Genomic DNA, 27461 nt, shown 5'->3' on the forward strand with positions numbered 1-27461 from the left:
TATCGTCCAAACAAATTGCAGTTCGTCCGAACAAATAGCTAACTCGTCCGAACAAACGGACAAATAACTTCATCGGCAGAACAAATCCAAATTCGCCCGAACAAATAACTTATTCGTCCAAACAAATAGCTAATTCGTCCGAACAAATCCTAATTTGTCCGAGCAAATAGCTAATTTGTCTGAACAAATAGCTAATTTGTCTGAACAAATAAGATTTTTTTTATCTGGCCCTTCCACTCCGCCGTAAGGTTGGATAAAAAAATTTAGAACATGATCATCGCGGGGGTGTTCTTGACTTTGGGAATTAGGGGATACTGTTATTGAACATTTAGCAGTAACTGAGTACTTATGTAGATTTCTAGTTTTAGCTTAAGTCTGAGCTTGGGATAAATATAAAGATTGAAAACCAGTTATTGTTAAGTGCGCCTGATTTCTACAAGGCGTTAAAATGATTTTATAATATAAAAGATACCGTGTGTCATGTCTTTATATTTAGCAAAATGTTGTTGATAAATAAGAAATGAACTCAATGTCTACACAAGTTATACGAGTATAACCTGGGTTGGGACAGTTTAAGCTTTATAATCCGCGAAGCGGTTATTCCTTAAATAAATTTTGTTAAACTTATCTTATATTATATACAGAAAATTTTTGGCTATCCACGAACATTGACCCCCTCGAATAAAAATGATTTCTCAGTACGATTCACAACACTACAAAATATAAATTTCTCTTGTCTTCGTATAGCATTCTATGGGAATCACTTATTACATGAATATTCATTACATCTGTTTGAATTAACGAGGATTTACTGGTTTGAGAAGTAGTCAGGCGTTTAGCAGTGATGAACAAATTTCACGTACTTAAATGATATCTGAAATGACTGAAGGATTTTATGGTTAATATTTCTATATCGTGTGATAAACATTGTATTCGGGGGGGGGGGGGGGGTATATTAATTCAGTAAAAAAAAACTATTGTTATTTGATTTGATATACTAGAATTATGAATTATAAGATTGAAAAACCAGTTCTTCTGAAGAGTACCCGATTTGTTAGCTCTCTACATAGCGTTGATTTTACAGCATAGGGGTTACATACCGTGTGTCATGTCTATATATAGCGAATTAATCGAACAATAACAAGAGGCCCATGGGCCACATCGCTCACATGAGGAACAATTAGTATGATAAAATCAGCTTAATGGAATCATAATTACAAACTACCTGGTCAATGTTGTATAATACATAAATAAAAATCCACTAGCTCCTTGGATATTCTTATTCTTATTATCATTAGTCCCTTTTCTAACAGGATAATTTCTTAGTCATAACACATGTTGAGCATTGCAGTTCTCAAAAAGATCCTAAACAATTGCTTATGTATATGGAATATAAACCTACATCAAACTCTGAACCTCTTGTAACGCCCAAGAATTGTCCAGGGGCCAAAGTCTACATAATTTAAAAGAAACACACGGCTGATAAGTTTCTGAGAAGAAGGTTTTTAAAGAGTTACTCTACATAATTCTATGTAAAAATTCGTTTCCACTGTGGCCCCACCCTACCCATAGAGGTCATGATTTTCACAACTTTGAATCTACACTACCTGAGTTTCAGGAATATATAGATTATATATATCTTTAAAATCTTCTTTTCAGAAACTCATCAGCCAGGAAAGCTGAAACTTGAATGGATGCATCTTCAGGTAGTGAAGATTCAAAGTTGTGAAAAACATGACCCCCTCCCACCTCGGGATATAATGGGGCCACAATGGGGGGGGGGGGGGGGGCGAAATTATCTTTAAAAATCTTCTACTTAGAAACTCATCCGGCAGGTGAAATTGTTTAGACTTTGGCCCGTGGATGACTCTTTGGCCTCAGAATGGGTTCAGAGTCTAATGTAAGTTTATATCCCATGTATAAACAATTGTTTATGATCTTTTTGAGAACTGCAATGCTCAATATGTGATATGACTATGAAATCACCCTGTTAAAAAAGTGACAATTGATATATGTAATAAATAAGAATATCCAGGGGGAAAATATATATTTTTTAAATTTATACAGGATCTACAAGTATTATACAAGTATTATACTGCATTGTCCAGATACGGTATTTTATCATGACTCCATTAAGCAGATTTTATCATACTTATTATTCCTCAGGTGAGCGATGTGGCCCATGGGCCTTTTGTACATAATGTATGAGTCAGCTGGGCTATGGGGGAGATGATATATGGTCTGGATAAGGATTTATCACAAAAAATCTAATATGACCTTGACCTAAAAACTTGTTCAAGGTCACTAGAACCCTTTACCCAAATGCACTCTCTGTGGGTGAAGTATGAACCAGATTCGGCCAAGGGGAGAAAAATATGGTTAGGCAAGTAATGTTAGATGGACAGATGTTTGGACAGACTGATCATTTAATATATGGTTCCCTTGTCGCTGGGTGATGTTTACTTTACCTTTGCCTACGCTGTTTCGTGTTGGAGCTATTCAGTTATGATTTAATAGGGTTAAACCTGCTAGTGATTGTAGTTCCGTTCAAAGTTCTTGACTCTTAAATGCCAGATAAACCCCAAAGGAATGTGAATTCAATTCAAATGAAATTTCAACACGGGCCAAAAAGGATCAGAGAGCCTAACATGTTCCAAGATTTGCAGCCCATAATTGGCACTTGCTATCAAAAGATCAAGTCAAGATGATTTAATAGTTTCAACCTTTATAAAGAGTTTATTTATTCAGATATTTGGTGTAGAGAATCTTTTGGATAGAAAAAAAAGAGTACCTGTTTAGGACATGTTTTTTGCTTTGTTACAATGCACTTTCAAAATTTTAAGTGTGCGTGTTATTTTTGGACGAAGTCAACGCATTTTGAATTGTTTTTCAAAGTGCGTTAAAATCGTCGATGTTTACGCACTTTGAAAAGAACGGTGCAGAGTTTGGTCGAAATACTTAATTTTTTGTTAGACAATAGATGGTTGTTTTAACCTTGTTTAGCTCAATAGAAGCATAATATTTGTTCTCCGTCTTATACGTTTATTTGAATTTGCTGAATATCATATATTTGGGGGAAAAGATAAGGGATAGGGGGAATACTTCTTGTAATCAAATAAATGATGTACTGTACTGGTAATTGAACTGTATCTTTGGTAACCCCCCCCCCCCCGGTTCTCAAAGACGGTAAATCATATTCACTGGTGTTTACAAATAATCATACTATAAACAAATGAGAAGTCAAATTCCAGAATTTGTGGTTTATACATATTTTTAAGTGCATAAAGTGTTTGGATTATAAAAAAAGAAAAAAAGGTTGATGAACCCTCATTCACCTTCATATGACGCACTTCGAATTTTTTTTTCAAAGTGCGTAAACTTGGTCCAAAATTTAACGCACTTTGGAATTTTTTTTTCAAAGTGCGTATTTGTTTTCAAAGTCTGTTGCCACAATGCTTACTTAATACATTTATTAAAGATTTAAAACCCTGAAGTTGGTTCCAAATGATAATCTCAAAATCAGGTGTACAATGTACAACTATAAGTACATGCTTTACATGCACTATTACTAGAATATATATCATATAGTCAAGACATAAGAGTGTTAAATTTTAGGATACATAATTTTCGTCCAAAGGTAAGTTTTATATTTAGTAAAAAAAAAAAAAACGCCTCATGATGAACGCAATGACGAATAAATAATGAATTCGAATAAAAAACGTTCGACTTGTCTAGTATATTGGAAAATTTAGTTTCGGTTTCAACTTCTAGTTCTACAAGGTCCAAATTTGTTGTGTACAATTTGCTATATTTATGTGGTCTAATGGGCAACAGTCCCAGCAACAGTGACGACGAAGACGACAAGGAACCCAGAGAGGTGATGAAAATGTTCTATTTTATTGAAATCTGCGACTAGCGAAAACTATTGCTGTTATAGCATAACGCTACTGGGAGTCTTAGGGTTTTAACAAGTTAAAAATAAAAACAGGATTCAAATTATCATAATTTTTCGGACTTTCCTATCTTTACGAAATGCATATTCTTGTTGTATAGTTTGTGGTTATTTTTTTTAGGAGTTCCATCGAATAATATGTGCATTAGCTTTAGCATTGTTATTTTCATAAATAACTTATTAAATAAGATCTAATCATTTTCAGTTTTTATTGGTGTGTTATTCAAGTATTTTGTCTCCTTTTGAACAATAGTTTAATTTGTCTTATTTTGGTTAGGTGGTTTAAATCAAATCAATAACTAAATTTTTAACATCAGTACAATTCCCTTAAGAAAAATAGTATTGACATGCTATCAAATCAAAACTATGCATATAAGACTTTTTCATATGGAAAATGACTTGTCCTACCAATTACAAATTACATAGGGAACACTGTAAAATAAATTTGTCCTGTAAAGAGTTTTCTAGCCAAGATGTTGTTAATGTTTTAACATATATATACATATACTCAGTCTGTCAATACATGTAACATGTTATTTTACTTTCTTCTTAGATGGATGGAAATAGCTCTGATGGAAATGACTCAGGTAAGTTAATTTTGTTTGTGATTTTTTTCCAAGTTGATTATTATACATAGTTTTGCAAACCTGATTAATTTGATATCTAATTAAGCATTGTGTATACATGTACCCCTGTGTCTAAATTGGTTAAAGATCTATGATAATATTTATATTTATCAAAATTGATTTATGTATACTAGTGCTGAGACGAATGTGCGAATATTTGCGGTTGAATTGTAAATTTCCAATATTCGAATGGATAATTAGTATTCGAATATTCGGTCACATGTTAAACAATCGTCTGCAGCACTGTTATCTAAACAGCGTCGAGTTATTTATTACGATTGAAGAGAGAGAGGCTGGGTTTGGGAACATTTCACTCCAAATGAAAGTAACGACAATGCCATTTGCAAACTCTGTCCAGTTGGACCAAGTAGCATTGTATAGAAAGGCTCAACCTGATAATTCATCTAAAAGGCAAGCACCGATCGGTCTCATGATATTTGTTATTTTTATCATAAATTCAAAATTCTGATCTATGACTGCCATACTTGTTTACATTGAATGTAAAAGCAGGGTTTACATTTGATGGAGACAAACATTCCAGATATTAATATAAATAATGTATTAATAGCAGAAATATTAGAAATATTAAATATATTAAATATTAAATTTGTTTGAGCGAGTGCATGTGAGTTACAGAGTGAAAATATCAAAAGGTACATTGAAAGGTTTTTTAAAGATACAATTTTCAACTAGACGTTTCCTGAATCAAGATTTTATTGGTTTTATGAAATACAAATGTATTGCAATCAAACATGGCGGAAAGCATTGGGTTGATAATGTATCAGTCTCTGGAGTCAGGACTTTGTATTAGCCTATATATTTTAAAAGTAATAAATAATTTGATTGTAGTTGATTGATAGGTAATTTTTTTAATACCATTCGCATAAAAATAAAATGTGCCCCGAATTCAATGGATACTTCTACATTAAGTCTAGCTGACATGATTATACAGTCTACACATGCAACTACATATTAGCCAAATAAGATGACGTCTACGAATATTCGAATACAAATAGAATAGCAGTTACGAATATTCGAATATTGATTTATGATATTCGTTTCAGCTTTAATATATACATTTGATCTACCAAGGACTTTGCCATGAACTGATCATTGTGTAGGGTCATAGTCATAAGAATGGCATTGAAATCATATTTAGACTTTAAAAGTGTGATAGGAACTAATATACCTTATATCAGGTTTTTTCCACGTGTATCCAATTTCAGCTATGTTCGCGACGATTTCTGAATCGCGGAAAATAAATCAGCGTAAATTTGATACAAAGTTTTGTTTTTGTAATAGAGTTCTCTTTTTCCTGATAAAGTAAACAGGTAAGTAATAGTAGTGTGACCAATGTTCAGTTAGTTTAGTTTGAGGTACAAATTGCGGGATCGGAGGACAAGCTAGATAATAGATTTGTAAGCCTCGTTGTTTATATAATAATCCATTGACAAGCTAATAAAAACGGTCCCTTTCCTTGCGTAAACGGATGTCTAATTATACCTGAGCTACTGGTATATGTGACGGTACATGATCTATTTATCTATGACTGTTTGCGTCTCTAAAAATAATTCTCGGTAATTATTTCACATTAAGGAAAACGTGTAAATGGTTTCATTGTTCAAATTTTTCATTTCAAAGAGCGAAAATTTAGATACTTTTCCCCTCTTACCTCACAGGTTTAAACAATCGTGAATTATATTTATAATGTGAATTTGAAATAGTGAAAATTTGATTCGCGTAAATTTTATATACCTTTCTAGGCTCTGATTCACGGAAAAAACATGACGCGGAAAAAACCTGATATATGGTACTTTATATCAGAGGTAGCATTTGACCTGAAGTCAGATTACTTGTTCTTTACATATTATTTGTTGAAATTTCTACAGGTAAACAACCGCTAATTGAGTTGACATAGTTTGTTCAAAACTGTTTTGTTTTGTTTTCAGATGACGGTGGTAATTTGAACCTGACTGACCTGTCAGGGTTGTTTAGTCACACCAGTCTGAGGACTCTGGCCGCCAACATCAAGTAAGGATTTAGTTGGTTCCTGAGGATTGTAATATATGGGTCTATAGAATAACAAAACTTCTTCATAGATTCCCCAAATGTCACATCTCAAATGACAAAAAAAAGAATTATGTCAGAGGTTTGTTATTTTCTATACTAGCTTTGTAACTGTCTGTACTGTTGAGTGAAGTTTCAGGATCGAGTACTTTATAGCCAGGATTTTTCTGTCCTCATAATATTGTTAACTGCTTATACCTTACAGTGCATATACAACTCTCTTAGATATCCCACAATGACATAATTTGATATAACCGGAGTAATTAGATATTAATCGTTTAGGTATTGATTAGAAATATTGAATGAAAAAATAAATATATATGAATTAAATGAATACCAAATAAGAAGACTTAGCACATTTAGCATGCAGTTTTGATTTCACTTAAAAATAAATTAATCTTTTCAAATATTGTGTATACTGGTACATATTTATGCATATGTGATTATAATCAGGGTTCCTGGTTTGCATTGTTCAAAACTGGACACTGACAGTAAAGAAACCCTGGAGTATGGGGTAGCTGCAATGGTTTTTTGTTTACGTATGTGTAAATATACTTAGGTATAAAAATTGTGTCATACAAATGGAGCTTTTGCTGGTGATATCAGGGATTCTTCTTTAAATCCATTCTTAAATACTTTCCAAATGAATGTCGAATATTAGTAAACTTAGTAACAAACTGTATGAAATTAGCAATTACACGCCACAGCTATCGGTATATACAAATGCATATTAAAATTGTATGCACTATAGTTTGAATAAATTGATTTTACATTACAGCGAATTACAGAATACCAGTAGAGTTTTCAATAGTCTGCTGTATAGTTCAATAGGGTGTACAATTTTGTCTGCCAGGTATTATATTAGGTCTAAATCTAGGTCCTACAGTTACTCAAATGTACCGGTAGACTGTTATTACATATTCCAATCATAATTGCACAAAGAAAACCTCTAGAACACTCCTTTCTATAGTTAGTACGGTAAATCTATTTAAAGTCCTTTGAAAAAAACGTTCACCTGGCCAGCACTGGAAGTTCTTTTCAGAAAAGTACTAATTTAAAATATTTCAGATTTGTAATTATACAAAAATTTGTGAAGAAACAATATGGAAACAGTTTCAAGTATGTAGGATTATAAAGAGAGAAATTCTGTTCTTGTAAAAATCATTAATGACTTTTGGTAAAACAATGCCAAATTAAAAATACAGCACTAATAGTGTTTTTTGTGCTATGACTGATGGAATAGTTTAAACTATAGCAATATAATGTTGGATAAAGTAGAATAACCTTTAAATTTCAAAAAATATATTTAATATACACATCTATGTCCTTATTCAAAAAATTTATTTGATTTAAATTTTTCTTTAAAAGGAAGGAAAAATATTAGACGAAGTATTTATATGTGAACGTCGTGTGGATTTATTTCAACCTAAACTTCATGCCTTTTCCTTGAGGAAATTATGATATTTTTATACATTTATAACTATGGTAACCTAATTTGGTCATGTTAAGTATATACATGAACTTCCTTTCTTAGTAAGCAATGGCCTATAATCATTTCTATTTTCTAATAGGGAATACATTACACGTATTATTTCCTTTCGTAATACATCTACTTCTCAAGTGATTTGTATCAATTTTATCAGTACATCATATCAGACTTTAAGATCACTTGATCAGGTTTTTAAAAAAAAAAAAAATTGCAATTAGAATGTGTTTGGTTGGTTTACTGGGTATTTACATGTATGTAAGATGCCATTCATATGTAGATTTTTCTGTCTTTAACTGCAAGAACAAATAAGAGGTTCACAAATGTACATTTATATGCATGTATATTAGATATGTTGATAAATGATTACAAATCTTGAATAGAGTTTAGGTCTTACACATTTTGATTTGATTTAACATCATTCACCATTTAGATAAAAGCAAAGTCATTTGATCAAGGTCACGTCTTTTAGATAACTGATATAATAATATAAAGGATGCGCACTTTTAAATGATGTTTCATGACCCATACAATTAAAGGGGCATGGTCTTGATTTTGGTCAAAAATTATTTTTTTCGATTTTAATGTTTACAATGCTTCAGTAAGGCATTTTAGCGAGTTACAGAGCTTATAATTCTTCGCTATGTAAACAAAGATTTTGTTTACATTTTGAATGTTGATCGAAGGGAAAATTCCAGTTTTAGACCTTAAATGAATGTGGTAAACATTACGAACTGTTTATTTTTGCCTAAAATGAATAAGAAGATAGATAAACCAGCTTGTAAAAGATTTTTTACTAGTATATTGAACCTATCTAAACAAAAACAGGGCACGAGCCTTGTTTATATGACGAAGAATTGTGAACCCTGTATCTTGCTTAAAACTCATCGACTGACACCCAAATTTTATTTGATCACTAGAAATGCATTCCTAAAGCATTGTAAATAAAAAAATAGAAAAAAAAATTGTGACCATACCCCTATAAAGGTTATTTGATGATGGCAAAGTCTTAACTTGATGAAATTAAATTTGTGCAGTTTCTAAAGCTTTTAGCTCACCGGAGCCAAAAAATAAACTAGGATTAAATTGGACAATACTTAGTGAAATTAATTTTGAAGCATTACAGAAAGATTAGTTTTCAAGTTAAATCGTACTTTATTCTGTGAGGTGTCATAGACGCAAGATTTTGGAAGGGGTATGTTTCTTTGAGATAAGAAATTTTTACTTATATGATCTGGGTATAAAAAATTCAAAATGGAAGCTAAGTAGTTTGAAAGATATTCAAATTGATCTATACTGCTATCCATAAAAGTCATCCAGAGGGCACATAAAAAAATTAAAGAAAAAAGAGATCATTTTCTGTGAAATCTTTACTTATCCAAATAATTGTTTAACTCCTAAGGTCAGTGAAAGGCTTTTTTCTTAAGGGGGGGGGTGTCTTTTTGTATTGGATTGTATATGGTATGCTAAAGCTTGTTAGCTACCGTAAAGTTACATGTATAGAACACATTTTTTTTCAGCCAAAATTTGATCAAAATTGGGGGGTGCGTATTGTACATAGGACTAAAATTTTACACTATTTTTTCAATCCGTGATTCTTGATACCATGGGAGTATTGACTGCTGATATAGCATGTTATGCAAGTTGTGTGAGTGTATACTAAATTTACTGCATCAGAAATACCTTATTCTTAGTTTTATTTCCATGTATTGAAATATTTATCCTCTCAACACTATTCCTTGCATCAAACATATTTAGATATTGCCATTGTATTCGCCATTACGTAAGCAGCCACCTGTTGACTCGGCGTGTGGTCAATGTTTGTTTAACAATTTCCAGTGTCAGAAGCATGCACTGTCTTGTGTCAGACTTCACAGGGCGTTTTCAAGTGCATGAAGATTAGCGATTATTATGATTTTATTTAACTTGATTACTTTGTGTCTAGTTTTGCAGTTAAACGTTATTGCTTTACATAGAAACTGCTACAGACCCTGAAACGTGCTACTACACCAGTTGCACGGTTCGGTTCGTTACGCTTTTTGAACGGTACGGTTCGCTTTGTGAACGGTACGGTTCGTTTTGTGAACGGTACGGTTCGCTTTGTGAACGGTACGGTACGCTTTGTGAACGGAACGGTTCGCTTCTTGCACGGTACGCTTTGCTAAAAATAGCTGCACGCTTTGTGAACGGTTTGCGCGCTTTATTAATGAGGTAGGCGTGGCCTGAACGCTTTGATTTTTCTCGATATAATTTTGTTTAAATTTTGCCCGATCTACTTCAGAAAGGTAATACATTTAATTATGACAAGAATTTTTCTTTATTTATATGATATACTAGTATTTCAAAAAATTTTCAATTGATCTATTTAAAATCAAAACTTCCATCCGTTTCCCCGTTTTTGATACGTTGCGTGAAACGTATACTCAGTGACAACCGGGAAGCGGAGGTAATTTTAATTTTGATCAGTCTGTTATTATAAGTTTTTAATTTAGATAAATGTAATCATTAAGATATATTAAAAGAACTGTCTGACTTTAATCCGATATATTTTTGTTAATTCAGCGAGCTGTCGATAATTTTACAAAGCATCTTAAGTTTTCATTTCTATACATGTATTTGAGTTGAAGTCAATAAATATTTCTAATCAATTTAAAATTGCTATGAAAAATTGCCCCGACTTTATTCCGATATTTCTTTAGTTTCCTTTATCGTTGTCTTGATTCTCGGCTAGTTGTTATTATTCATAATTCGTATAATCATTCTTTATTGCGTATTACTGTAGTACTATTGTCGATCGCCGATTGCTCTAGTGAATAGACGATGTAAAATTAATGATAAGACAAACAACGAATTCCAGATAAGAAATCTTGAATTCAACTGTTATATAGTTTTTTGACACGAATTTTTATTCATTTAAATATTGATTCTATGATTTTATGCACTTGTTCGTTTACACAGATCATATCTACATGTAACCGTTGTCGCTTCTCTTATCTGAACTAAGATCGCGTGTATAGTCAAAATATGACTATTAGTTTTTGATTTTCCGTTAAACTATACATGTACATGTAACATATCTCTTACGATATGTACACAACTGGATATACACAACAAGTCAATAACTTTTTTATATATTACGGCGATATTTATCATTCTGTTGAACAAGTGTCCGCTCTTCACTGTGTGCATGCGATTTAGCTAACGTTTTACAAATGCTGAATAACCTGTTCATATTTTATTTACCTTTTTACACACATACACTTGTTGTAAACAGGACACGAAAAAATACCCGGTAATCAACAAATGAATGTTAAAAGTGATAGATATATAAGAATTTATGTAGTAACAAAAATAATACGACAGCGAGGGAAAACGACTCTGATCGCCAGTACATGAATTATAATCATGAAATCGGAAAGAAATTATTTTGAATAATTTAAAATAAGAACACTCTTTTAAATAGGGATTTAAGATAACATAAAACAAATTTCTTCTAGCCATATGGGAGGAGCCAAGTAGCACGCGGCACATGACGTGATCTGTACTGTTACACTTAAACTGATTGACAGGCGAAGCACGTGGAGTCCTGAGATAAAATCCCGGTCAAATGACCAACTATAGCAACGGTGCCTAAAGCGAAATAATTAAGTTCAGTGATAAAAATTTAATTTAAGTACGTTGTATTATAATCAAAACACAACACAAGCTCTCTCTCTCTCTCTCTCTCTCTCTCTCTCTCTCTCTCTCTCTCTCTCTCTGAGGGTGTACGTGATTGTGTGCAAACCATTTGGAATTATTAGATTTTTATTTGTATGAATTGAATTCATTTATTTTAGACACATGGTTTTCACAACGATTTCAACACAATGACTAGTTTGTACAGTGGACGATGTACATATAGATTGATCTCGACGGTTAAAATTTCGACGCTATTTCACATCACAGCATATTAGATTGAAAATAAATTTTAAAAGAGCTGTGTTTGTGCTTACATGTACTTGTTATATCATTCAACTATTTATGATGTAATTAATCATTTTTTGGTACATTAATGTACCCAGTAAATGATATTTTTTATCGCAAGTTAATATGTGAAAATCCCGCATGTACAGAGTCGCTGAATTGTTCTACGGCTCCACGCGCCGATAGTCTTACGTGTAGTTGTTTGTGTCCATTTCTACAGACAGTTCTTTTGTTTTATAGAGATTAAGAAAAGCCATGAAACTAACAAAGTAGAAGTAAGATATATTCAGACTATACACACGACAGATTGTGATGAGCTACCTAACACGTGTCCGTGGAAAGGTGTGAATTTACCGGCATCTCGTGTACACCTGTTTAAGCGTCCAAATATACAGAGTCACTTGTGAAGTACAATAACTGCTAAAAAAACAAAGAAAGACAATAACACCTATTGTGTATAGAACCAAAGATCAGCTTCTGTACACGTGTTTCGCACGAGTGATTTTTGTTCACGCCATTACCAGCTATGCAGGAAATAAAGTTGAAATCAATAATATAGAACGCGTGTACTTTTTTCCGTTCAATGCTTGCATTTAATTTACTAAGATTTTGTACATGTATTTATTTACAATTTATCATATGAGTGATTTTTTTGTTTATTTATTGGTACATTAATAGCTCAAGAACAAATCACTCGAGTCACCGGTAATATGTGGTCGTCATTCACTACAGCACATATATTTAATTTGTTTAGAAAAAAAGCGCATTACTTAAATTGATTTGAATTTTGATAATATATCAATTGACAAATAAATATATTTGGTAAATTAATTTGAATTTATCTAAGAACAAATTAATTAAAAGATACCCATTTACGATTACAGATCACAACTTCACGTTGAAAGCCCCGACAATTTTCTGGGTCTGCGTAACTTAAGTCGACATTCTTTTTTTTTTTTATTTAAAAAGGATATAAAATTATATATATTTCAACCTTTGTTTAGTCATAGTGTATTTATTTCTAAACATACGCTACTTTTTTAACGTCTCGGTAACGATCTCTCTCTCTCCTGAGAATTCCAGTCTGTACCCAATGTTTCAAACATTTCATAAAAACAATCAAAATAGTATAACCACGACTTGTGTGAACGTTAATAGTTTACAGTGTTTAAGAAATCGGCGATGCAAGTTTTGTCGAAAAACAAAGAAATGATTACGGTCTAAGAAAGGAAATATTTTTGTGACTGTTTTAATAAGAATAACAGTTTTAAATCTTTGTATGTGTTATCTAATCCGTCTAAAAAATCTAGCAAAATATTGAACTTATCTGGTCAGCGATAATATCCGTCCGTATTCATCGAAAGACATTAGGTCAATAAGCCGTATATGGAAGTTGCACGCTTATTGCACGGTACGGTACGCTTTTTTGTCCGTTTGGAGGCGGGTCTTGCATAAATTATCTTGCACGCTTTTTGCACGGTACGGTTCGCTTTGTGAACGGTACGGTTCGCTTTCTGAACGGTACGGTTCGTTTTGTGAACGGTACGGTACGCTTTGTGAACGGTACGTTTCGTTTTGTGAACGGTACGGTTCGTTTCTTGCACGGAACGGTACGGTTCGTTTTAGAGGTGTAGTAGCACGTTTCAGGGTCTGTAACAATACATCGATCATTTGTACGACTTGATAATGACAATATACAACATACAAATGTTTCTTCACAATGTTTATTTAACAATTATCAAAGAGTTGGACTATAATTAATCAATTAAATCATTTCCATTGATGTTGTTATGGTTTAAACTACAAAAATGATTACTTTTAAGCACTAAGCTCGAATGCCATTTTTCTCTACATATGATGATCTTCAACTTCTCCGCTGTTATATCAGAAACTCTTTACGAAGTGTCAAAAGATATTTGATACCGCCCATCTAAATCATGCCATCCTATTTATTAAAGTAAAATTGTAAGAAATTTGACTCTAATATCACTTGGGCCATGTTCCGATCACAAAGTTATAGGATTTGCACTTGGGTTATAAAATTATCATTAAACATTGATAATTATTTGGCAAAATAGCAGCCGTTGATTTTCATCGTCTGAGCTATGTTTCGATCACAAAATTACCGAAATTGCCGAAATTGCACATGATTATAAAATCATCATGAAACATCGATAGTTTTTGGGGAAATGGCGACCGTTGATTCCGTCAATTTTTTGGTGCGTGTTATACATAGGACTTGCTGTTTTTCGTTATTTTTTGGTCAACTTAGGGGGTGCGTATTATACACCATACTTTAAGGTATTTGGATGCAAGTTACACATTGTTGTTCTGGTGAGCAATGTGGTCCATGGACCTGTTACTTATCTTTTTGGATGTTCTATTGTATAACTGATTCAGGTTAATTTGATCACAGTTTTTTTTCTTCACAAAATGCTATTTGATACATATGTAGTACAGGGGTAGCATTTTCGTGGACAATTACCAGTATATGACATATATAAAATTCAGAAAATTATTTTGTGTTCTAGTTTATAATGATTAAATACTTTTCTTGATTTCTTGATTTAGTTTTTCTTACTCTGAGTATTTTGTTTATTGAAGGGAAGAAGTTCCAGAGAATGTGTTACAGCAGTACCGGTTTCAGATTCTTCGATGGCTGGAAGACAAAGAAAACAAGATGGAGGTGTTGTGTATTATCTGACAATTAACTTGTATTTAGTGGCGATAATTGTTTCTGCATTATGTACTTTCATTGACTGATATCATGATTCATTGTTTGATGCGTTTTATAGGTTATATAAGCTCCAGTATAATTTCCAGTATTATGAGATGTTTCTGTTTTTTGTGTGGGCTGTTCATTACACTCTATAAATTCTGTCACTGCCTCTGGTAATCACATGCTGCTACTATTTAAGGAAACGCTGACCATCTCCAAATTCTGTGACTGGCTCCAGAACAAGGGAGTATCCCGGGAGGAGGCAGCTAGGGTGAGTACCGACCCAGGGGACATGTAGGTCATCCCTGATGACAAAGAGGTTCCAGCTTTACTGTAAAATCAACTTCTGTTTCAGGCAGGGTTTTTTTCAAGATTGATGATAAAGATATCAAATCTATGTGTTTAAACATAATGAATTCAGACAATAATAGACTGGTTCATGGTGAAACATTTGCGACTACAAGATTCTTGCAAAATTTGGTGGATTTTCTTGCACATAAAAAAGGTTGGTCAGCATACATTGTATAAAAAGGGATGTTGAGGTACTGGGTATATATAAAAAAGCATTTAGTGATCAATTAAATACATCAAACCTTACCCATATGATGTGATTTGTGACATTTTTCCACATTTTATAATTTGCGTTTATTGGATTGTTTTGACAGACGTTCCAGCAATTTGACACGGATGGCAGCGGAATCGTGGAAGTCAGCACCATGCTGACGATCATAAAGTCCATGAATGGTCAGAACGTGATGGGAGAGCTAGGACGAAGCTTCAGGATGCTCCAGGCCTGCTCACTCACACCAGGTTCATCTCACTTCCTGTGGTTTTACAATTTATAATTTTGATGTTAAAATAACTGAATATTTTCATTGAAGTGCTTAAAAAACTGGATTATTTTAGTGAGGTGCATTATTTTTGGCCAAATTTTGCTGTTTTATCCCAACTGAAAAAAAAATCTGATTGTCCAAAATTTGTTTTTTGTATTATCCTTATATTCATCAATTCAGAAATTGCAAAAGTTATAAAATTTCAAAAATTAAATTTATCTATTTGGAAATAAAAGTGCAAAAATTTACTCCTGTAGAAAAAAAAGTAACCTATACTTAGTAGTCTAGAGACCCATTTCATTTGGGTATACTGTCTTCTAATTTGAAGAAATTTTTCTCTGCTTGTTAAGCTACAATTATGGTTAAATTATGATCTAGCCATTTATCGTAATCTACCGGTAATTCTATCAATCAACAGAAATGTGAAAAAATTCATTTGACTTTTATTTATATAATTTCCTATGTTTTCTATCATCATGATCATGATGAAAACTTGAAGATCAATATTTATTATTATAACAGTAACTTGATGCAAAGGATTTGATCACATCGAGCTGCCCTGCCGGCAGGCGCAGATCATCAGATTAAACGAGAGGCAAAGCGTTAAGTTTGATCTAATTATCCGCGCCTGGTAACGAGACTTGATCCGACGTTTTGGATCAAGTTACTGCTATAATGATAAAAATTTATTATATACCCTTGTCTATTTAAGATTTTCAATAATAAATCTATCTTTTTAAAATCAACTGTATGACATTTAATTATTCAAGCTATTTTAAAATGAACTCTTTTAAAACATGCTAAAATACAAAAGTTATATATTGTATACTACGTCATTAGTTTCAGAGAGTGGTGATATGTCATTGGATTAAAAAATCCACAGTGTGGTTTTCCGGAAAATTGGATCACAGTTTGAAAAATTAACAGTATCAAGAAAGGAAAAACTGATGGGTATACAATAATGATACATAGTACATGTACTGTTAAAATTGTGATTTCCTATGTTTTTTATCATCAGGATTTGTGGATGTGTATGCAAGAGACCACGATGCTGTGCAGCAACACGCAGAAAAAATACTAAAGGTCTGAACTGTATTCTAAGCTACAACTAATTATTGATAGATCAAGAGAGAGGAAGAGAGAGGGCAAATTATAAGATTTCAGAACTTGTGCTCTATCCAATTGCATAAAAAGTTGCAAGTAAATGTGTTAAAATCAGACAGATCACGTTCTTTTTTATTATTAAAAAAATTAACTGTTTTACAATTTATTGTATTTTTGTCTAATTTTATGAAATTCAGTTTTTTCTAGTTTTGAAAATAACTGGATTTAGATTGTACATTGTATTTGTTAATTCAAATCAGTCAAGTTTTGACCTTTTGAGTAGAAAATAGACGTTGATTGTGTTTGATGCCGTTTAATCAGTATTTATTTGTGGTTTTTTTTTCAGTATCTTACAAGAAACAGGTCCCCTAGCCTTAGTTTACCCTTTCCTTATCTTAATGGCTTCAACAACACAACCAGTATGAGAAATCTTGTGCTGAAGTCTGTGTTCCAACAGATAAAAGACAAAGGTAAACAGACTGAAGTCCTTGGACGTGACTGTGATGATAAAATCATTATCATATTATAATATTATATCAGGATGAATATCATACACATATAAGACTAAGGTAAACAAACATTGTGCCATGTGGAAAAGGTGCTGATTGGGATGTTAAATGGGAAATCAATAAGATGCAAGTGTTGAAAGTTCTTAACTATTCCAGCATTATGGCCAAATTAATTTTATCATTTTTTTCTGATTTTTGGGAGTTGATTTTAATCAACTCTCCTATGCACTTACTCGGGCAAAGCGAAAGTGAAACAGTGTTTGGACCTAAGCACAGATCAATACTGCTGACAACACTTAGTTCTTGAAAATAATTGATAAATTCGATGCTATGTATTTTGAAGCATTGTTTTTCAAGAAAACTTATTTACTAATACCATGAAAATAATAAGATTTTAAATTGTACCAACAGTTTAGATATTTTTTAAAGTCATATGTATTCCTACGCTAGATTTCAATGTAGTCTCGTTCAACCAGACGCTTGGCTGTCTCCGTTAATATCCGACAAAACAGAGTCTCCCTTGCTAGTCGGAGATAAACGGAGACAGCCGAGCGTTTAGTTGAACAAGACAAAAGTTCAATCTTGCATGGATCCATACAATTTCTCAGAAATATTTCTATTAATGATACTACTTGCCATGCAAAATCACATGTCGTTGATTTTGAATAAATGATAATCGATAAAATCAACTCCCGTTAGTACTTCAGTACTTTGATTGTATTTCATTTTCACATTTTCTGATAGAGTTGCATGTTCTTGCTTTGTTTATTTTCAGTTTTTGCTACGTGTTTACCTGATTTTATAATTTGTTATAAACAAAACATTGCTGGGTGTATTTTCCTGATGATTTACCTTTATGCATAAAAAAATAACCCTAGAGCATAGACTGAATTCATGTTCACTGATTTACCGGTGATGTAGATATACATTTGTTTTACATGTTAGTCTGACATAAATATCATTTTCATGAAGACCTGATTTACATGTACAAATGTACTAATGTGACAGTCCGACCGGTTCGAATACCAGCGCCAGATAGCTCAGTTGGTAGAGCACCTGACTAGAGATTCAGGGGGCCCGGGTTCGAATCCCAGTCTGGTCTGTCATTATTTCTCCCATCCCGTTACACTTGTATTACTGAAGGTTTTGGACACAGTCAGGGGAACCTGGAATCTGGGGAGGAGGTGAGGACAATCAACCCCTGCTTCAGTAACATAGAGGTCTCTTCCAACTATTCAGACGCCCACAGGTAATTAGAACTCATAACACAACTAATACATGTACACACTTGTTGTAAGATTATCTCTTTACAAAACTCCTGCTTCAGATACATATAGCTGCAATAATGTAGCCCTCTGCAATTTTTTATATCTGATGTTTACTGGAGAGGCCTCTCCCCCCCCCCCCCCTCCCCCCCCCTAAAAAGGAAAAAAATGGGGAGAGGACTACATTATTGCAGCTAGTAACATATATAGAGTTGTCCTCCAACACCTCAGACACTACAGGTAACTAGAACGGAACACAACAAATATGTATATACACACACACCTGCTTCAGTAACATTGAAGTCTCCTCCAATGTCCCAAATGCCTACAGTATCCTATGCAATAGCATTGCAACTGATAACCTCATAATAAAGGCCCATTATTTTACATATATATCATTTTTAATTTGTACAGTTAACCTAATACTTGCAAAATAAGGCTTATATCTATACAGTCAAAACCAAGACAAATTTTAAATCATCCAAGAAATGGTGACACTCTTGTAGTGTTTGTGTGAATGTTTAAGTGTGTAAAATGTCATGACACATCCATATTTCATAGTAGTGATGGAAGGGAAATTCTGTTGATTTATGTAGGTTAACCAATGGAGATCCCAGTACCTTTTGGCAGTCTGATGGGTCTGCCAGGTCCCATTGGATTAGGTAAGAGTCATTCTGATTGGTTTATTTCTATCAATGTACGGTTTATTTCTATCAATGTACATGTACTGAAAAGAGATCATGGTTTGTTTTTATTAGTGTATATGTACTGAAAAGAGAATGCATTCATGAGTTTGTGACCTTTTTGTCTTTTTCAGAATTTTGATTGTTGTTACAGCTTTGTATTTATTGTTATTTTTAACAGGCTGCACATCAAGAACAATGTGGTGATAAAGAGCTTGAGTGTGACTGTGGCGTCACCAGACTCCAGTTATATGCCAGAGGTCATCTGGGTGTCTGCTGGAAAAAACTTCCGCACCTTGAGAAAGATAAAGGAAGTCACTATACCAAGGTAGGAACTGACCAGTTTATATCAAATAACATAGTAGACGGCTTGGCTATTACGTGGAGTTTTATTTTGCTATTGATCTACATTGTATATCAGTACAAATAAATTTTTCTTTTTCACAGTCACATAACAGGGGATGTTACTTTGTTGCAGAATATGAAGCACTTTTATCCAAGTAAGTAGTTTTCTTGCCGTCCCAAGTTTTTATATTAATTTAGATTCTAAATTACGAAGAGCAGCATAATTTTTTTATCTACTTTCACTTTTGTTGTAATCATGTCATATCAATTTTTCATTTCAGTAATTCAAATAAACATAAAACGATGCAGGAATGATGGCTGTGATACAAGAATACATGGAGTCAAAACTGTTGGTTACAAGTAAGGAGATCTTTAATTTTCTAAAATGTAAAATATAACTCTTGTACCAATCAGAGATTTTTGATGAGAAGTTTATTTTAAAATCCTAACATGAGTATAAAATAGTTGCATCTATCTACAGAGTAATCAAAGAGGCTGGAATAAGTGTGGCTGATGCCTCTGCAATGTGGTATCTACAGGTCCTAGCAACCACGGTAACCATGACGATACCTCTGGCTCCACAATTGCGGATGAAAATTTTGGAACACACAAAGTACTTACTATATATTTATTACCTCTATATCTATTACCTCTTATTATTGTGTATCTCTGTGTTAAATCAGAGACATAAATAACAGAGATTGGCAACTGATCGAAATCTCGCGAAATCTCGTGGTTCCGATTGTAAAGTGTTCTCAGTTTAAATCAGTTTATCTTTCTGATAGACAATTATATCGAAATATAAACAGCTAAAACCTATTACCAAAACATTCAAAATATTATATTTTCATGAGTTTATGTCTCATAAACAATTTTAGGAGTTTTAGGAGGCAATTGGCTACCAGTCGTCTGAGATTTCGCCGATATTTTATAGCTGGCCATTATATTTTCTATATATTAATCTTATTTTTCAATTTTTTGTTTCAAATATGTCTAAAACCTATGCACATTTTTCATAAAAACAATATACTTTTAGTTTAAGATCATTATCTCAGTTTACTAATATGTAGTTCTCAAAGTAATGTTGGTCCCGTAACATTTATTCAGCAACAAAACACGCTAATGGCAGAGTTGCCAATTTATGTTATTAATGTCTCTGGTTTTATGTAGAATCCCTCTCTGCATCGCATCAGGTAACATGTTACTGATATATTTTTATTTTAGGAAAGCCCTGGGACTTATTCCTCCATTATCTCTCTGTCCAGTCAGCAATGACAGACCAAAGTTCCTAACCAAACACGTGCTTCAAGAAGTGGAGAAATTTGTGACGGACATTGCATTGTAAGTTGCTATGACTGTAAGGTCTGGACTTTAATATACAAATGGACTGTTGTTGTTATTATTGCTGTTGTTTTGGTTATTTGTTTTCAATTTAGAAGAAAATATCAACATGCTGTGAACAACATACATACATTTACGTTTAGGAAAGAAAAGACTGGTTGTGCGATCAATAATTGGTCTATACAATCATCTTCAAACCTTTTAAGTTTGCCTAACTAATCACAATTTTCATTTTGGCACACTAAAACCTCTTTTATTGTGGTCTATTTCATGTCTTATGCAATTAAAATTCATCAAACTCTTCTTTGTTTTGAGGTTTATAAATACTATAGAATGACCATTACTCCACCTAGCCTCATTAATGAGTTTGTTTTGGGATTTTTGTAAATATCAGATATGACGGAGAGGTCCTAACAGAAGGTCTCCAGGTTCTACTGTCCTTTAATTTGGCCAGAGGAAATGTGGGAGCTCTGTTGAGAACCATCAAACTGCTTCAAGGTAATGAATTGTTAAACAATCCGATCAACAGTTATTGGTTGTTTTTTTTTTATATTGAATGTTTATAATAAAGGTCAACAAATAATGATTTTTAGAAATCAATATTTTTTTATTTCAAAAAATTAACAAAGATTACCTGACCATCAATGACATTTATAATTAGATTGTTATATTATGCTTGATTGATACCTAAATTAAGACTCTAAAATATCTTGTTTCTCTAAACTTTTTTTTCTAGTTTTTTTTTTTAATGAAAAAAAAAAAATATATACAACATAAGAATAATTAAGAGCTGATATCAGTTTTTTAATTAAAAAAAAAGATACACGTTAGATCCATCAAATTATAATGTATTGGTGTATCCAGCCCCTTTAAACACACTTTCATTTAGAAGACGTCATAAATTACAGGCTTTTATCAACAGTTACCTCTTTAAAATTTGTAGAAAATCCTGAGGCCTCCTTACCATGTGCAGATTTACTTCGGCAGATGCAGCAAGCAAGAGATGCATGCTGGGAAAAAACTGGAAATCTATTGAACTTGACGTTAAGTGGTTCTGATGGAGGTCAGAGTGACGAAAACTCTGGACCAGAAAATGTGCTTAACCATACCTGGGCAATGCCAGTGCAGTGTAGGTGTCAGCCATAGTCATCGTTTGAATGACTTAAAAATAAAAAATAAAAATTTAATCATTTGTAGGGATTCATGCATGTTTAAATCAATAATTTTGAAAGTTTTTGAATTTTTTATAAGCCATTTTTAATTTGAATACTGGTAATGGTAATGATCTTATGAAATGTATGTAATATTTGATATCAGTAATTCATTAAAATGAAATTTTAGTCTTAAATGCATGAATTTATATTAGTAATTCATTGCATGATGACTTGTTTTCAGACAGTAAGTTTCTCTGGGACTTCTTTCAGTCTATTGTTACAGATATTCTGTCTGAAAGCATTGCTGAAAAACTTCCTGAAAGCTTGTGTTAATGGAAGATCAGCAGCCATTGAGTGGGATTGTCCAACCAGTAATCTTTTTGTGCATTAATATGCTTTAGTTTTTACAGCCTCATATCTTACGAGTGATGGCAACACCAAAGTCAACATGGTCTTCAAATCATCTGAAACCATACAATTGTCTAAGCTGCGCATACGAGTAAGAGACTTTTATATATTTCTATCAGAGCTTAGATGCTTGAGACTTTGTAATTTCTTCATCAGAAGAGGAAAGTTTTTCATATCAATGGTTATGTTGAGCTTTAAGGAATTTTCTCTCCTATAACATCTGGGAAAAAATCTAATTGCTAGTTTAGTTATCACATTTGAAAGATAACTACATAGCCTGACTTCACCTCAGAGTAAGATAACAAGGAAATGCATGTTTTGATCCTAGATAATGAATTCCATACATTGATATTTGCATGACTAGTTATACTGAATAGGATAGTGCATGGTTGGCTGGGTGTACTAAAAACATGGATATTTCTGTATCTTGTTAGTGTTAACTCTAGTGTTATCAATAATGGTTACTTGTTCCATATTCTCAAATTCTAAACTGTCGTATTTTAGCTTATTGAACTTTTATTTGGACATTACAGGAAAATGATAACTTTGTAGGTCTCTGTGGCCTATTGCAAATTAATGGAGGCATGGGGGAAAGGGAATTTATCTTCTCTGTATCAAATTTTAAATCTTATGTTCAAAAGTATTTGGAAACATATTGTCATAGCTTGTTTATAGGGAAATTTTTCAGGACACTTTACGATAAAATGGGAAAAAAGTTGTCTTTTCTTGGGAAAAGATTAAGTGTATGAGCAACAGTTTTTGAAATTGATACTCTCACATAGAAAACTGAAAATTCAAGCTCTTTTGTGTACCAGTAGCTGTTGGTATTCAGTATAGATTGAAAGTACATTGTGTAATGACATTGTGTACTTTTGTATTTATATGGGGATACTACACAAAACTTTCCTAAAAATGGCCTGGACTACAACCTATAAGATATACAGAATTTTTTTTTTATGGCACCTAAATATCCATGTTTTGGTATTGTATTATAACAGTTATAATCTATCACAGGTTAATTTAATGGCAAACTTGCACAATTGTAGGAAAAGTTATGTTATTTAGGATACTTATAATATTGACATTAACAGCATGTAAGGTTCAGACATTAAATTATAAACATGCATGCTTTACACATCTGTTGTTTAAGAAACCCTGAATGAATATTTTAGGGGAGATTTGTTAGTGTCAGTTCTGGTCGGAGGGTTTAGAATAAATATGCACATTAAGCATATTGAGTTCAATGTACATTGTATCTGGAATGGAAGTGGAAAAAAGTGCTTGGGAAGAAAATTTATATGGGATGGGATACATGTAAAACTTTAGTATGTTATATGGGATGGGATCTAACTTAAGTATGCATATGTATTTACATTTAATCTGAGCAATATTGTTTAAAGATTTCTATTACTGGTTTATGAATTATAAAAGACTTTTTATTGATTTGAAATGTTTTGAATTCAGTAAAATATTTTTATCGGTGAATTGTTACTTGTGAATTTAAATGAAAAAATGTTTACACCTGCTTTTCGATCAAAATTGCTTGATAATTGCTTGATGGCATGGAATTTCTTTGTTAATGTGTGGACCACCGTTTGTTTTTGTAGGTAGCATCTGGAGGGAAAGGAGCTAGACGAGGAATGGTTTTTGTTTTCAAAGATGATGGGTAGATATGACCTCTCCATAAGAGAGAGAGAGAGAGACAGAGAGAGAGAGAGAGAGAGAGATTTTTTACCTAGAATCTTGCAGATCTTTCAGTAATTTCTTAGCAGTGCTTCTTAATCATTGTTGTAGTTTGTCGTGACTGACATTTACTTTACAGCTCAAAATTTGATATGGCCAAGATGACAGAGAGGTTTCAGTCCTATGATACGTGGGGAAAACAAGAATATGACTACAGTGTCCAAGTCAGGTAAGAAAGGACCAGAGTGCATGAGTCTATTTGTTTTGCATAATTTACTTAATCGGTCAATGTTTTCAGAAAACTGTAATTAGCCTATTACCTTAGATTATGTTCATTTATTTGGAGATTTTTATGAGTATGCGGACAAAAACCCCCACAAAAATTCATGAAAAGAGGAAGGTACATGTTTTTGAGATAAACAACAACAGTGAAAGTATGGGGGTGGGGTTTTATATGTTGTTTGTTCATTCTACTCTTGCATCAGTGTACTGAAAGTATACCGGTAGCTTTATAATTTGTATCACCATGGTTTGAATTGCAGACTTTACTATTGAATATTTACATTTTCAAATGTCTTTGTCTGTGATAACATTACGAATCAATTTTGAACCCTAAAACCCAATAACTTCATGAAACATGAGTGACACAAAATGGGCATGTCTTATAGCATAACCGAAAAACACTATTGGCTGCACGGCGTATACATAGCATGTGCTACATAAAAAAATAGTGTTTTTAAAATAATGTGTTTTAAAGTGTACAAATTGGAAATAATATAAATATGAGTAATAAGGAATCATTCTTTGAATATTATGAGGTGATAATTTCAGTTGGAGCATGGTCAAATATATCATAAAGCCCTTCGAGCTTTATTGGATTTGACCAGGCCTCGACCGAAATTATCACCTCATAATACTCAAAGAATGATTCCTTATTCCTTAGAAAAACACGGCAGCTTTAGTGGAGCTAAAACATAAAATAATTTTGCTTTAAATTTTTTTATTTGTAGAAATACAGGTCTAGCAGGAAAAGACGATGACCCTGTGGCTTTTTTCTCCTTTGATGATGACTGGTATGGGTTTCTTTTATCATATGTCTTATAACTGCCAGGTGAAAAACTTTCAATATATTTTTACACTTTGGGATTATTTTAAAATGATTGAACACTGGAGAAAGTTAAGGCTTTGTTTACAAACAATTCCTCATGTGAATGCATAAGCAATGTAATGAGTTTACAGTGATGCTGGTCATGTATTGGTGAGCTTTATATAATGTTGTTTTGTCTTTGGTCAGTGATGAGTTGGATGTTCCTGTCAGCTGGCATCCTACTGGAGAGGTGAGTACTTTGCCTTAAGGTACAATGACTCAATGATAAGAGAGATAACTCTTACTGGGTTGAATTGCATAGAAAGTTATTTTTGTTCAAATTTATATTATCATTAACAATAATGAAAGCATTAAATTGCACCTTAGATTTAACATTGATAATTCTTCTGTTGAATTGTATATGATTTAAAATCCCTTTTATTATAAGCAAATTAATAACATTGTTGGGTTCGAATATTTTGGTATCACTCTACTAATTTATTTAGCTTTCTGGTAGATGTTGTTGAAAAATAAAGTGTCAGTGAAGGAGAATAATCTTATGGGAATACATGTAATGACCTATCATTGTTGATATTAGTTGTATAATAAATTGTACTTAATACCGTAACCTATTTGGTGGTTTGCTTTTTCAAGTATGTCTTGGTCAAATTTGTGGACACAAGGCAGGAGGCAACAAAGATGGGCATTGTGGGAATTAAATTCTATGGCTTCAATCGCAAGATCATTCTTGCAGGGGAGGAGTCTAGGGTAGGTACTAAGGATGTGCCCATGTTGTTTTTTGAAACTGTCCAATGATATGATTTGGAAGTTTAAAGAAATTCAAATAAAAATACTGAATAGACATTAAGAAACGGTACATGTATGTCTTTAGTTAAAGAAAATTTACTTGTGTTAGAAATGAGTAGATTATTGGTCTTGTTTTAGATTTTACCTCAAGTGCAAGATCAGAAGAAAGATTGTAGCAGTACTGAAATAATCAGAACAACTTTACAGTTTTTAATTGATTTGTCTCGAGATCAAGTAAGTTCATGTGTGTATATAGAGAGTAGATTCATTAGTGTATGAATATTAACATAAATAAAAAAAAAATTATATCTGTGGACATGTACATGTATTAAAAATGATATGGTGTTCTTTTGTTGCGAGTTTACTTTTGACAGAAAATTAACATTAAATTTTACAAAACTAGAATTTATGGAGAAGAAGAAATATAGATAAAAAACATTTGATGTACTTAGTACTTTAATTTTGCATTCTGTCCTTTGCAGGCTGCAAATTTGAAACATGGTATTCCTGGAGGTAAACCAGAATATTTGGAGTTTTCTGATACCCCACTAGAGGTCATATGGAGTTTGTACAGAGCATTCAAGTAAGTATGAATATGAACAAATATGCAATCTTTGTTTGAAAGTAAATGAATTTGGAAACTGGTTTTTATGTAAAAATCAATCTCATTTTGTTGCAGTGAAACAGAGAAGTGGCAGTCCTGTGCATTATTAACCTTAAAACTGCTTCACTGTTTGTTACCTGTTTTCACTTTCATGACAGAGGAACGAAAGGTAAACCCTCCTGATATCTTGTATAAGCCCACCTAATATCTTGTGTAAACCCTACTAATATCTTGTGTAAACCCTACTGATATCTTGTGTAAACCCTACTAATATCTGGTGTAAACCCTACTGATATCTGGTGTAAACCCTACTAATATCTTGTATAAACCCTACTGATATTGTGTGCATTCTGTGATAAAAAGGTAAACTATACTTAGAGATGTGTTACAAGTTGGACTCTACTTATATAAAGTGCTTACTTTCGATACAAGGTAAAATCAACTGTATCTTGAGTATACTGTGAATACATGTACACTCTAGTCATATTTAATGCTTACTGTTAATACAAGATAAACTTTACTCATTCTAGTGCTTACTTTATTTACATGGTAAATTCTACTCACATCTAGTGCATACTTTAATTACAAGGTAAATCTTACTTATATCTTATGCGTTCTGTAAATGCATGGGTAAGTGCATGTAACTATTGATATCTTGTGTATATTGTAAATATGCGGTAAACTTTACTTACCTTTATATCCAGTGCTACATAAAGTACATTCTATTTACACAAGTTATTACCTTACACATGAAGGCTTAGGAATTCCTTCTGTTATTATGTGCCAAAATACTGCAATGTGAAAAAACCTTATTTAACCTTTGAT

General features: G+C 32.7%; 1 protein-coding gene across 1 annotated transcript in view; it reads left to right on the forward strand.

Annotated features, from left to right (window-relative positions):
• The first annotated feature begins 3735 nt into the window (after positions 1-3735).
• Positions 3736-27461, forward strand: part of LOC128165626 (zinc finger ZZ-type and EF-hand domain-containing protein 1-like) — a 48630-nt gene continuing 24904 nt past the window's right edge. Inside the window, exons 1-26 of the mRNA XM_052830347.1 lie at positions 3736-3877; positions 4506-4539; positions 6528-6609; positions 14699-14780; positions 15013-15084; positions 15479-15623; positions 16665-16729; positions 17097-17220; positions 18403-18508; positions 19121-19186; positions 19389-19535; positions 19655-19707; positions 19834-19912; positions 20034-20165; positions 20777-20893; positions 21288-21391; positions 21837-22022; positions 22458-22546; positions 24063-24121; positions 24278-24367; positions 25149-25211; positions 25433-25475; positions 25880-25993; positions 26171-26266; positions 26515-26615; positions 26712-26805. Coding sequence (XP_052686307.1) covers positions 3824-3877; positions 4506-4539; positions 6528-6609; positions 14699-14780; positions 15013-15084; positions 15479-15623; positions 16665-16729; positions 17097-17220; positions 18403-18508; positions 19121-19186; positions 19389-19535; positions 19655-19707; positions 19834-19912; positions 20034-20165; positions 20777-20893; positions 21288-21391; positions 21837-22022; positions 22458-22546; positions 24063-24121; positions 24278-24367; positions 25149-25211; positions 25433-25475; positions 25880-25993; positions 26171-26266; positions 26515-26615; positions 26712-26805 — 2397 coding nt within the window. The 5' untranslated portion in view covers positions 3736-3823. The remainder of the gene's footprint in view (positions 3878-4505; positions 4540-6527; positions 6610-14698; positions 14781-15012; positions 15085-15478; positions 15624-16664; positions 16730-17096; positions 17221-18402; positions 18509-19120; positions 19187-19388; positions 19536-19654; positions 19708-19833; positions 19913-20033; positions 20166-20776; positions 20894-21287; positions 21392-21836; positions 22023-22457; positions 22547-24062; positions 24122-24277; positions 24368-25148; positions 25212-25432; positions 25476-25879; positions 25994-26170; positions 26267-26514; positions 26616-26711; positions 26806-27461) is intronic.

The sequence above is a fragment of the Crassostrea angulata genome, chromosome 10, assembly GCF_025612915.1.
Source record: "Crassostrea angulata isolate pt1a10 chromosome 10, ASM2561291v2, whole genome shotgun sequence".
Lineage (NCBI taxonomy): Eukaryota > Metazoa > Mollusca > Bivalvia > Ostreida > Ostreidae > Magallana > Magallana angulata.